The sequence below is a fragment of the Pavona decussata genome, unplaced genomic scaffold (genome assembly GCF_977016875.1).
Source record: "Pavona decussata unplaced genomic scaffold, jaPavDecu1.1 SCAFFOLD_371, whole genome shotgun sequence".
NCBI classification, from domain to species: domain Eukaryota; kingdom Metazoa; phylum Cnidaria; class Anthozoa; order Scleractinia; family Agariciidae; genus Pavona; species Pavona decussata.
In genome coordinates, this window is record NW_028145747.1 from 816,652 (window position 1) to 827,500 (window position 10,849).

The 10,849-nt window shown below is 39.5% G+C and overlaps 1 protein-coding gene across 1 annotated transcript in view; it reads left to right on the forward strand.

The window, feature by feature from the left end:
• Window positions 1-3,041: 3,041 nt before the first annotated feature.
• LOC146452358 (uncharacterized) overlaps window positions 3,042-10,849 on the forward strand; it is a 169,214-nt gene continuing 161,406 nt past the window's right edge. Inside the window, exon 1 of the mRNA XM_085097977.1 lies at window positions 3,042-6,488. Within this exon, the coding sequence (XP_084954103.1) occupies window positions 3,185-4,894 (1,710 nt within the window). The 5' untranslated portion in view covers window positions 3,042-3,184 and the 3' untranslated portion in view covers window positions 4,895-6,488. The remainder of the gene's footprint in view (window positions 6,489-10,849) is intronic.

The window sequence follows — 10,849 nt, forward strand, 5'->3', positions numbered from 1 at the left end:
ATACTAAAGATTCGTCTATTACCTCCACCTTTGAGGTCAGTCTTACATATCAACAACAAACAAACAAAAACAAGTAACAACAAATGTAAAATCGTCTCTTATTGGTCACCAAAAGAATACCCTACGTCAATACGGACAATGGGCCTTTTGCTCTAACTGGTCACATGGTAAAAAATCCGCCATACTGGATGTCAAAAAAGCGTGGCATCCTCCACTGGGACATCGAAAACAAAGGAAAGTCAAAGCTTGACAGGTTGGAATTCCTTTGTGTTCAAATCTACTACATTCTTTTGCCATCCAGTATGATGGATTTTGTACCATGTGACCAGTTAGTGCAAAAGACCTATTTGCTCCTTGTCTGAGCAAACTAAACTCGTAAATTTTCCACCAAGAACAGGCTACACTTAATTAGATTCCGACGATTATGCTGATTCTTTGGTTTTGAAGAGTTGGGACGAACCTAAGACCTACCCTACACACGCCACATATTAAGGCCATTCCGCTTGGTTCTTTTGGTGTTGCTATAAAAGAGAGTCGGGACACTTTCCATTTAGCCAAAATTTTCGGTTTAACTGGTTGAAATACAAACAAAACGCACGGATCTAACGGACACGGCCTTCGGAGGTACTACACCTTTCTCCTTTCAACTGTTTGGAATGGAAATTTCCGCTTTGTTGACTTCTTAGACAATCTGTAAGTATTTTTCTAAGCTGCCAATAAGATTACAAGTTTGGAACGAAATGAAAAAAGCCCTTCAGTTTGACATGAAAAGTTACCGGAATTTCCAGCTGAAAATTCGGCTTAACCGCGAAAAGCGCCTTCGGACACCGTATCTGCATGCCTTACCGATGATAAAAACTTGTTGACTGGTGAATATAATTATGTCAGCCTGGATTATTGAAAACCGGCCTGCTCAAATGACGCCTTGTTTGAGATTGATCTTGCATGCTAGGATTTGAGTGTTGAAGAGTGGTAAGCGGAGAAATGTGATGCTAGTTTTTAAGTTAGGTGAATACAAACGGTACACGCGGATCAGTCAGTGATAACACCGCTCTTCGACATTCAATTCCTAACAGTATGCAGGATTAGCTCAGTGGTACAGCATCCAAACTAGTCATCGGAAAGTCTAAGGTACGACTCCAGCCGGCGACTCTTGAAGGGGGAACTCGGATTCCGTTTTTTTAAAACTCTGCCTGTGTCACTGATTAAAAAAAAACAATACATCCATCGTTTATTCACTAGGCTTAAAACATAACACTAATGCAAGTTCATGTAAATCTTTGCGCACACGCACATAAATGAAACACAAATAATATTTAAAAGATCCATAAAATTTCGGTAGAATTCCTAGTGACACTTGTTTTTCATCCAGTCTCTATGAAAATGGGTTTCGAACTTAGGAATGTTTGATTGTTTGTAGCAAGCTGCAGAGCGCTTTAACTTCCAATTCTATTTAGTCGTGTTAAGCGCAATGTTGCGTGTTGGAAAGTTGAGTCCAGCCGTACCCGGCCGGACACGATGTTGCACATGGCCGTCCGGACGACAAGATGCTTTAAAACGTTACATAGCTGTTCTTTATGAAGACGTCTGACAAAAATATAACCTAGAATGATAATTAGCAGATAGAAGACGGACAGACACAATTCATCAGTTGGATGCAATACTTTGTTACGGGTCAGGAGACTTTTACATGTTGGGTCACTAATGGATTTTTAATAATGCGTTGGCGTAATTTGTTTTTTTATGAAGCAAAGAAGCTAAACAGTTCTCTATAGAGAGACACAAACTCGTCAGTGGTAATTAAAAGCTAAAATGGTTTCTATGTTTGCTTGTGTCAGTTTCTTTACCGTTCAGCAAGGAGCTTTGCTCTCGAGTTGGAAAAACCTCAGTTAAGCGAATTCAAAATTAAAAATTATCTGCTGATTTATCTTGTAGAAAACCCGAGTGGAGGGGGGGGGGGGGGGGGAAGAAGGTTGGAGCACTCCCGTATTGTGGGCTTTAGGGAGAGGCACGCCTAAAAAAAAAAAAATTAGCATTTTATATGATCGCAACGTAGACCGTTAGTCTTGAGGGGTAGCAATTTTATTCTAAGTATTACAAACGTGCCAAAAAAAAGACCAGAACTTCCTAACACAGGTTGTAAAGCAGAGAGTTTGCCCTTCCTGCGCAATAACGAAGGGGGTATTTTTCTGTGTATGGCTTACCTATGAGGTGTAAAAAAGAGAGAACAAATTGTGGTTTTATGTATGTGAAAGGGTTTCTATTTCGGCACAGGTTGCTCTATGAAAGGGTATTAATCTGATCGAGGGGATGAACCTTCGGCAGTAGCCTCCCCGCATGAAACTATATTGAGCACCTGAGTAGCTCCCCACCCCCCACCCCACCCAGCGTTAAATCCATACACAAACGACTTTAGTCAGTATGAGTCAGCGTTACGTAGTTCAACTTTATGATGTGATTAATTTTGAATCTGAACTGTTTGAATTGTTTAATACAATAAGTTTCAAAGGTTTGTTCATTAATTAAATGGCGCCGTGGAGTCTTTCCTTGAGGGTCCCTGACTTGTAATGACTGCCAGCCCGTTCACACAAAAAGCGCAAAAAACAAATGAATAAAAGCTGAATACAGCACTTAAAACAGTTATCAAAACAGGAACTAGATGGAAACTTCCACAACTCGGTAAATATCTTAAACATTCATTTGTACCTTTAAATATCTTGATGCTACTTTTAAGCATATACCTCTCCCCTTAAGTAAAGATTGTAACAACAATTAACGTAGGTTCCGCTTCCCTTATATGATTGTAAGAGGGTTTTCAAATGTCTGTTCGCTAGATTATTAAAACCTCGCACATAATATTTCTAACGGATGAAACAGTTCATTCAAAAAAGCAAAGCTATTAAAGTATGATTCATAATGAGCTCTGCTTGAAGACAGAGAGGCCAATAAATCACAATTTTGACAGCCATTGTTTTGGTGCTGGAGTCAAAGTCTCCGCTCTCATTCAATTTGTTCATCGAAACATGAATGCGGTGGAAGTAATGACCTATAACGTTGTTTTGAAGTCTCATACGAGGGCAGCGATTTGTGGAATTTTTTCCGTGTTTAATAAACAGCTCCGTGCTAGTAATCAGCTCTCAAATTTCATAAAATACAGCAGGGTGAACGTTCTCTGTTAGTAGTCATGTCGGCGATAATAACAGCCGCGTTCAAAGCTACTTTCGGCTTACTCGTGAATAAAGCCAGGGATAAGGCAGCCGAAAAGTTAAAAGAGGGTGATGTGACGGATAAAAGACTCCGAGACTTGATTCAACGTGAAATCGACGGTATCAAGTCTAAGTTGGATGGATTGGCAAGAAAGGATCTTCTGGCAGCCATAGATGCTTTTGAAGCAGGCGTTAGGTATCTGTATCAAGCAATGGACGCAGATGCTGATGCAGCAATGACAGGGGAAGGAGAAAGAGGCAATGAAGAAAAGCTTGATGCAGTTAGCTCGGTTTCACCCACACCCATGGTGAACACAGTGGCTCTCGCTACAGAAATGGGCAAAATGGAACTGACCGACCTCAACGAAGAAACGAAAAGGGCGCTTTCTCATGCGAAAAAGCGATTTGAAATGGCTCGAGAAGTAGCAACCCATGCCTTCAACAATGAAGCTCTGAGTACGTTGGACCGCATCAAAGCTATCCGATATCGCGTCATGGCGACAATGTTAGAGTCAGCTGTGGAGACTGTGGGAATTTCTGCCGACTTGTCATCCTTATCTGTCAAGAGTGCTTTGAAAAATGCACTACCAGAGTGCGAACAATGCCTTCAGAAACTCAACTCTTTGCCTGATGTTCAGAACAACTTTAAAGTGGAGCTCGAAAAAGGTCCGCTAAATATGAAGGGTCGGTTTGGTAAAGATGAACGAAGAGAAATAATTGGCGCTGTCTGTCAGGTAAATCGCGCAATCTACGATGCCACACAAGCGGCCGGCAAAAATGGAGATACCTTGAACTGCCCCCCCGTTGATACTGGAGAAGACATAATTGACCCTCTGCGTGACCTAAGAGTTGCAAAAGTATTGCGCAAAGTTGGCATGGAGCACTGCTGTGTAGCATGGTCGTTTGGTCAGGAGGGTGAAAAGGAGCACAAGCTGAAGGATCCTGTGGATATCGCTACAAACGCAGATGGACATTTTATTATAGCAGACTTATCGGATACAAGTGTGAAAGTGTTTGACAGCAGTGGAAAGTTTGTTCTCCAATATCACCCTGAACTTAATGACACTGAGACAGACTTATGTGTTCTTGATGTCGCCACTGATGTGAACAGCAACATCTATGTACTGGTCGGGCCAGCTGAGTGGGAAGTTCAGGTATGCAGTCATACCGCTGACCTACTACACAAGTTTCCATTGAGGAGAGGGGGCTGGGGCAGACTGGCAGTCACCAATAACAAAGTGCTGGTAGTGACAGATGAGACTGTGTATGTGTACGAGCATGAGGGGAGATATGTACGCAGCTTTGGAGAAGGGATACTAAAGTATGCATCTGATATCACTGCTAGTCCTGATGGCCAGATCATGATACTGGACATGGATGAATCCTGTGTGTTCATTTTCACCGAGGATGGTGAAGAGCAGCGTAAATTAAACATTAACACCAAAGAAGATGACTACTGGCGCATTGCATGTCATCCATGTGGTGAAAATGTTGTCGCCGCTGGAGTGGAACGAGCAACAACGCACCTGTGTGTGGCAATATACACGAAAGATGGTGAGTCCGTGAGGAGAATACTAGTAAATGAAATGAAGATATTTGATATAGCCGGGATTACAGTGAGCATGGAGGGTAACATTGCTGTGGCTGTTAAAGAGGTTTCCCGTAATGGCGAGGTTATTGTTCTCTAGAGTTAGTGAATCTGAAACAGGAATCAACATTTTTTTTTAGTGAAAACTAAAACGAAAGAAGTTTCATGACAACAATTAAGTCATTTCTCTTCGCGACAATTCAGGATTATCAAGTGATTGTGAAGACATGCTTAGCTATCGACTGTAACAGTGACTTGTAACGTTTGCTGATGTTTACCTTTGAGTTTTTTTTTCGTAGAGCTTGTAATATATAATTCAATATCAGCTGTAAGGAACAAAAAAGTACGAAAATATACCAGTTTTAAAATAGCATAAAGAGTGTAAGTTTTCATATTGAGGGTGACAGGGTGTATTCTGTTAAAACAATTCTGGTTATTCTTTTTGTGGTACAGGAATGACAGAATACACAGAATTTTATTTCTGCCAAGAATGCAATTCTGCCTATTCCAGTTTATTCCTTGAATTCCTATTACAGAATATTCCCAAAAGAATGCTGCCGAGTTATCTTGCCACTCCGTGTAATCCAGTTATTGGGGGCCTTTGTTATAGATGTTCAAAGGGTTTTTATAAAAATGGTAACTAGTTATTTGCTGCTATGCAGTAAAGTTGCTGTTAATTTAAACTCATCGAGGAACCTTGAAAAATAACGTCTGAATCAAGGAGCAGAACTTTTAATTAGCCGCTAGTCGTTTTCATACCTGTTGTATGGCAAAGGGTGCTGGAATTTCTCATCTTTTTAAGCTATTTTTGTTTTAGTTTTCCTTTCCTGATATAATTATTATATTTTTGACAAAGTATTTTCATGGCAACTGATCAATTCTTTCCTTACTCATTTGTAGTATTGTTAAAAAGTATTATAGTTCATATGAGTAGTGAAAAAGTTTCCCAGGACTAAATTGACAGCTCCACATGCAACTATTATATCCTGGCCAACAAGACATTAGCAACGCTTGATTGTTTGGAAATTTCTCCCATGTTACTTTGCTTTAACGACATCAACATCTTTCCCACAAGTCGCTCATTAACATAATGTCTCCCTCCCTCCCCCTCTGTTCAATGTTAAGGATTTACACTTGTTGATTTGTCTTTGTTCATCAACATTGTAATGGAGGGAGAATGGGTAGGAGTAAAATCATGTCTGCATATCGGCTAAAGCGAGGCCTCTGTTCAAAACAATTTGGCCAAGATTGTATAATGAAAATATACCTGCATTGTGGGACAATTGAATCAGATCCTTGGGTGTTAATGATTTGATTTTAAAATACACATACATGTAGTTGATATATAATTTATATATTGTGGACTCTTATTTTCTTATTTTAATTCTCCATAAAAAATGCACTCACTTATACAGTTATCTCTAGTGACCGGTACTTTTATTATACAGTTTGTAGCTAGAGAATCGTTTATTTGAGTAATGCGGCTTTCTTAAGAGCTGGAAAGAATTTTGAGACCACATGGTCGCATTTCTCTTCAAAGAACAAACAGTCTTAATCCTTTAACCCCTAATATCAAATAACAAATTCTCCTATCTTGTCCCCATACTTTTAGTATAAAAGTACTGAGGAGAAGTTAATAAAATAGGAAGACAATTTCCTTGGGTGATCATATCTTAATTCTCATGACCTTAGGGGTGAATAAGCATTGATATTACAAGAAGAAATTTGATGCTGATCACTGTTAGTGCTCAAAGGATTAAATTGATGTAATTCAACCACTGGTCATAAATATTAACTTTCATTAAAGTGTATTTACTAGTTTATAATCTTGTGTTATCACTGTGTGTATGAACACTGATATTGGCCTTATGTTAACACTTGGAAGAGGTCATGTCAGCAGTCTAGGGAGTGTGGGAAAACTGTAAAGTGCTTGTTTGAGTTGACATAAACATTAAAGTTCTCCCAAAAGTACTCTGGTTAGATTGTATAATTTAACAACTCACGCAAGTTTGTAAATTGAAGTGTTTTTGATATTACAATAAAGTTTTATAATTTAAATATTTGTTTCGAAGCATTACAGGGTAAATACTTTGTTTATAGTGGTAACGCACTTAGCTACCCAAAGCTAGTTTACAGGCATTCCACTCAGAAATAATGGGAAACAAATAATCAAATCGAACATAACATGTTAAAAATCCCAACTGGCAGGAGGCAAACCAGCTGGCTATTTACAAGCGTGGCCGAGGCAGGGCTTAACCCGGGACCTCCGGATTTCAAGTCCGGTGCCCTTACCACTGGGCCACGCCGCCTCCTTATTTGGCATAAAAATTCCCATTTTATTTTCTGGTATATTTTCACATAAATTTGAGTTTTATTCTCCAGGTGGAAATATTTCCTTTGCTATCAAGTTCATAGACAAATTATGATCTTTTTTTTTTTTTACAATTTATTTTTTTGTTCCTTTACTCTTCCCCCTACCCCTTTCCCCCTCCTCTGACAACCTGCTATATAGTAGGGTGTAATAGAATCCTCTTTATCCTTAAAGAAATGTTACAGTGGCTACACTTAGGTTTAATGTACCTATCACTGTTAAGCCTCAGGGTGGGGGGCTTTCCACGGGAATTTCATTCAGAGAGCCTTCCCTTCCCCTTCTACTCTTATTGTGCATGCTTGATTGACTACAAAAGCTGATCGATATTCATGCTTTTTTGTGATTCTGGTACCACCAAGTTTGTGTCAGAGAATCTTGTCCACTATCCTTATGCCCTGAAGATGATGCTATTTTCTGGGACTGTATTTCTTGCATTGCAGTGAAGACCATGGGAGGTTGAAAAGCAATATCCTTCCTATCCTTTATATTACTAAGACCCGACTTTCATGGAGAAACGTAACCTAGGGGCGGGAATTTGACATTCAGTAGGTGCCTGGGGATGGGGAATTTTAGCCTGTTCCAGGCTCCTAGAGAAACACGCGAAGGAGAGGGCGAGGGGACGAAAACGAGGGGGGAATGGTTTTCGTCTCCTCACCCTCCCCTTGCGCGTCTCTCTAGGAGCCTGGAAGAGGCTAGGGGAACTTACTCTGGTTTCCATGAAAATTTCAAATTCCCTTGCGTCTGAACCCATGAAGTTAAACAGATGTGAGGCCATCATTTACAATTTTTTTTTTACAAAATATGTCTTGTCTTGAATAAGTTTTTTCTCGGGAAAGTCAACATGGTTTCAAGGAATCAGCAATGTTCGGATGACAATGGAATCACGAGCAAGTCAGGCGATTGGTCTATTACCTTGGCAGAGTGAATGAAAGGGAAAACATTTTTATAAAGAGAAATTTATGAATAGGAAATAGGATCAAGGATGGCGTCTTTCTGATGTTCGGAAGTATGTAATAAAAATAGTTTTTCTTGGAAAAGCGGAAGGTGTTGTCATTGTTTTACGTCATCTGAGGGCATCAGGGGAATCCCCCAATTAACAGGGCTCCAGATCACCGACCGTGAAAATAGCTGAACACGGAATGAAACACAAACAATGATTAATTAAGAATTGGTTCATGGTTAGCGTGCGTATATCGAGTTATGGATGCACGCGGGAAGTTTGGAGAGCACGAGAGAAGCGTAAGACTTGCTCGAGGCGTAGCCGAGAGCAACTCTAGCTTCTTGAGTGCTCTCCAAACTTCCCAAGTGCATCCATAACTCGATATACGCACAGCTAAAAGCATGAACCAATTCTTTTATAACATAGTGAAAATAAAGTAAGTGATTCCTGGAAAACAGGTCAGTTTTGTTCCTGATTAATTACAAAGTTCTCTGTACAAAAAAAAGGGTGAAAGTGGTTTCTCATATCGGTTTAATCTTAACGTTTCATTAAACTTCGACAAGCTATTATAAATAAACATTTTTTATGGTGTTGTTTCTCTGTAAAAAGTTTTTTATAACATAGCGCGCGCATGCTTCCCCCTTCTGACTTGCACACGTCATCGGATGGACGCACGGCCGTGCGTATGTTGAGAAATGTACCATGATGACGCCACTGAATAGGAATTAGATTAGGATGCACGCGCGCCATGTTATAAACACCGTTAACACTCTTCCTTGCTTTACTCGCAAAATAATAAATTTGATGAACACGACTAAACCTCGATTGACTAGCGCAAAATTCATGTAATTCTGGTAAAGGAACAGAACCGAGTTAGCCTAACGGTTCTCAGTTAATGATCGTTAGCCATTAAGCAAGCTAATCCCTTTCAGACGAAGAAGCTGCAGAACCTAAATATCTTGATTAATTTAATAATAAAGTAAATGTTAATTAAGCAAAAGCGTTTAGTTTTGGAATTCCTGGGCTTATGCCTCTGCCGTTGATTACATCGAAGACTGTTCCGGTTACAAAACGTTTCTGCTCAAGTTATGTCTGTGTGGAAGTGAGTTACAATTAACTTTTTGTTTACGATAATTTCTCGTTTTAACCACAAATTTCCTTTTAATAGTCCCTCAGCTTTTCTTCAGACAGTTTAACATTATCCTTTTTGAACAATACAATCGCGGTATTTAAAAAGCGGCCAGCTCTTTCCTAAACCAGTTACACATACAACGTTATGGTAAATAATAACTAAACAAAGTAAAGTCTTATCTCTTCTTTTCAAGAACTCTATAACTTCATTTTACGGCTACGGAAGTTCGAGGCCAGAAAGACCAAGAGTCATATTAACTCCATGTTAGTCTCTGTGAGAGCAAAGCTCATAAGATTTTATCTTTCACACGAGCAGTGTATTTAAACCAAATCATATCGATACAATCTCTATCCCGGAGTTTACGGAAAGTCCAGACTCCGGTTGCATAAAGCATCTGAAGATAAGTAGTTTTTACTAAAGCGTTTTCTGTTACCTGCACCTTTAATGCCTGTCTTTTTTTCATCGCCCCCTCCAAAAGCCATCGGTCCACAATTCAACAAAAAAAAACAACAACAGCCAAACTAAAAAAAAGAAACAAAAACGAGCAACAACATACAAGAGTATAAGTATCCTTTAATTAGTCCCAAAAGAATAATCATTTTTACCCTACGGAGGAAAATTTCCACCTTGTCAGAGGAAAACTCGACGCTTAATTTTCCACCAAGAACATACTACATACTTCTTAGTTAAGTAGAGTTAATAAGGTTCCGGCGATCATGCTGATTCTACTGCCTTTTGGAGAGCTGGGACGAACGTAAAGCCCTGACCCTACGCATACCGAATCAAATGGACATTTCGATTGGTTCTTTTGGTGTTTCTAAAAGTGAGGCTCGGAGCACTTGATTTGTCCAATTTTTTTTTTCAGTTTAACCAGGACGAAAATCAAATGAGACGCATCGATTCAAACGGACATTTCCCGGCACATACGGACGAACTTTGAAGGTACTTCACGTTTTCCGTCCCACTGGTCAGAACGAAAATCATCGTCCATTTTCGCAAAATTTCTATTTCCACTTTTTTGTCTCAGTCTGGGGCCATCATTCCACCATGAAGTAGGTTTCTTGATCTATACGAATGGGATTGCAAGTTTGGAATGACTGAAAAAATAATAATAATAAAAAGCTGAAAATTTGTCTTTATGGAAAGCGCCCTCGGGCACGGTATCTGCCTTGACGGTCAATATGTGATTGTACAAACTTCTTGATTGATGAATATATGCCATCTACCCAAGAGAGAATCCTTTCCTTGTCTACCTGAATTGTTAAATACAGGCCCGCTCAAATGACTGAAATGATGCCATATTGAGAGTGTAGTTGTAATCTTTTTTGTTGCTGTTGAAAACACCAAAGACGCTGATGTAAGAACATAAGGTTTTTTAATTAGTCCATATTTTCGTCTCCCATCAATCTTCCATTTCTTTTCGTTTCTCGTTTCATTCGTAATCTTCTCGAAGCTCAAAAAAACTCGTGTTTCAGTGTCGTTGTAATTCCAAAACTACTTATTGATTTCCCTCATAAAACACCATTCATAGGCTGCGGAGCAGGGGGAGTCTGTAGCCACCTCAAACAAAAATTGGGGCCACTGCAATAATGCGAACTAGTATATTATTGCG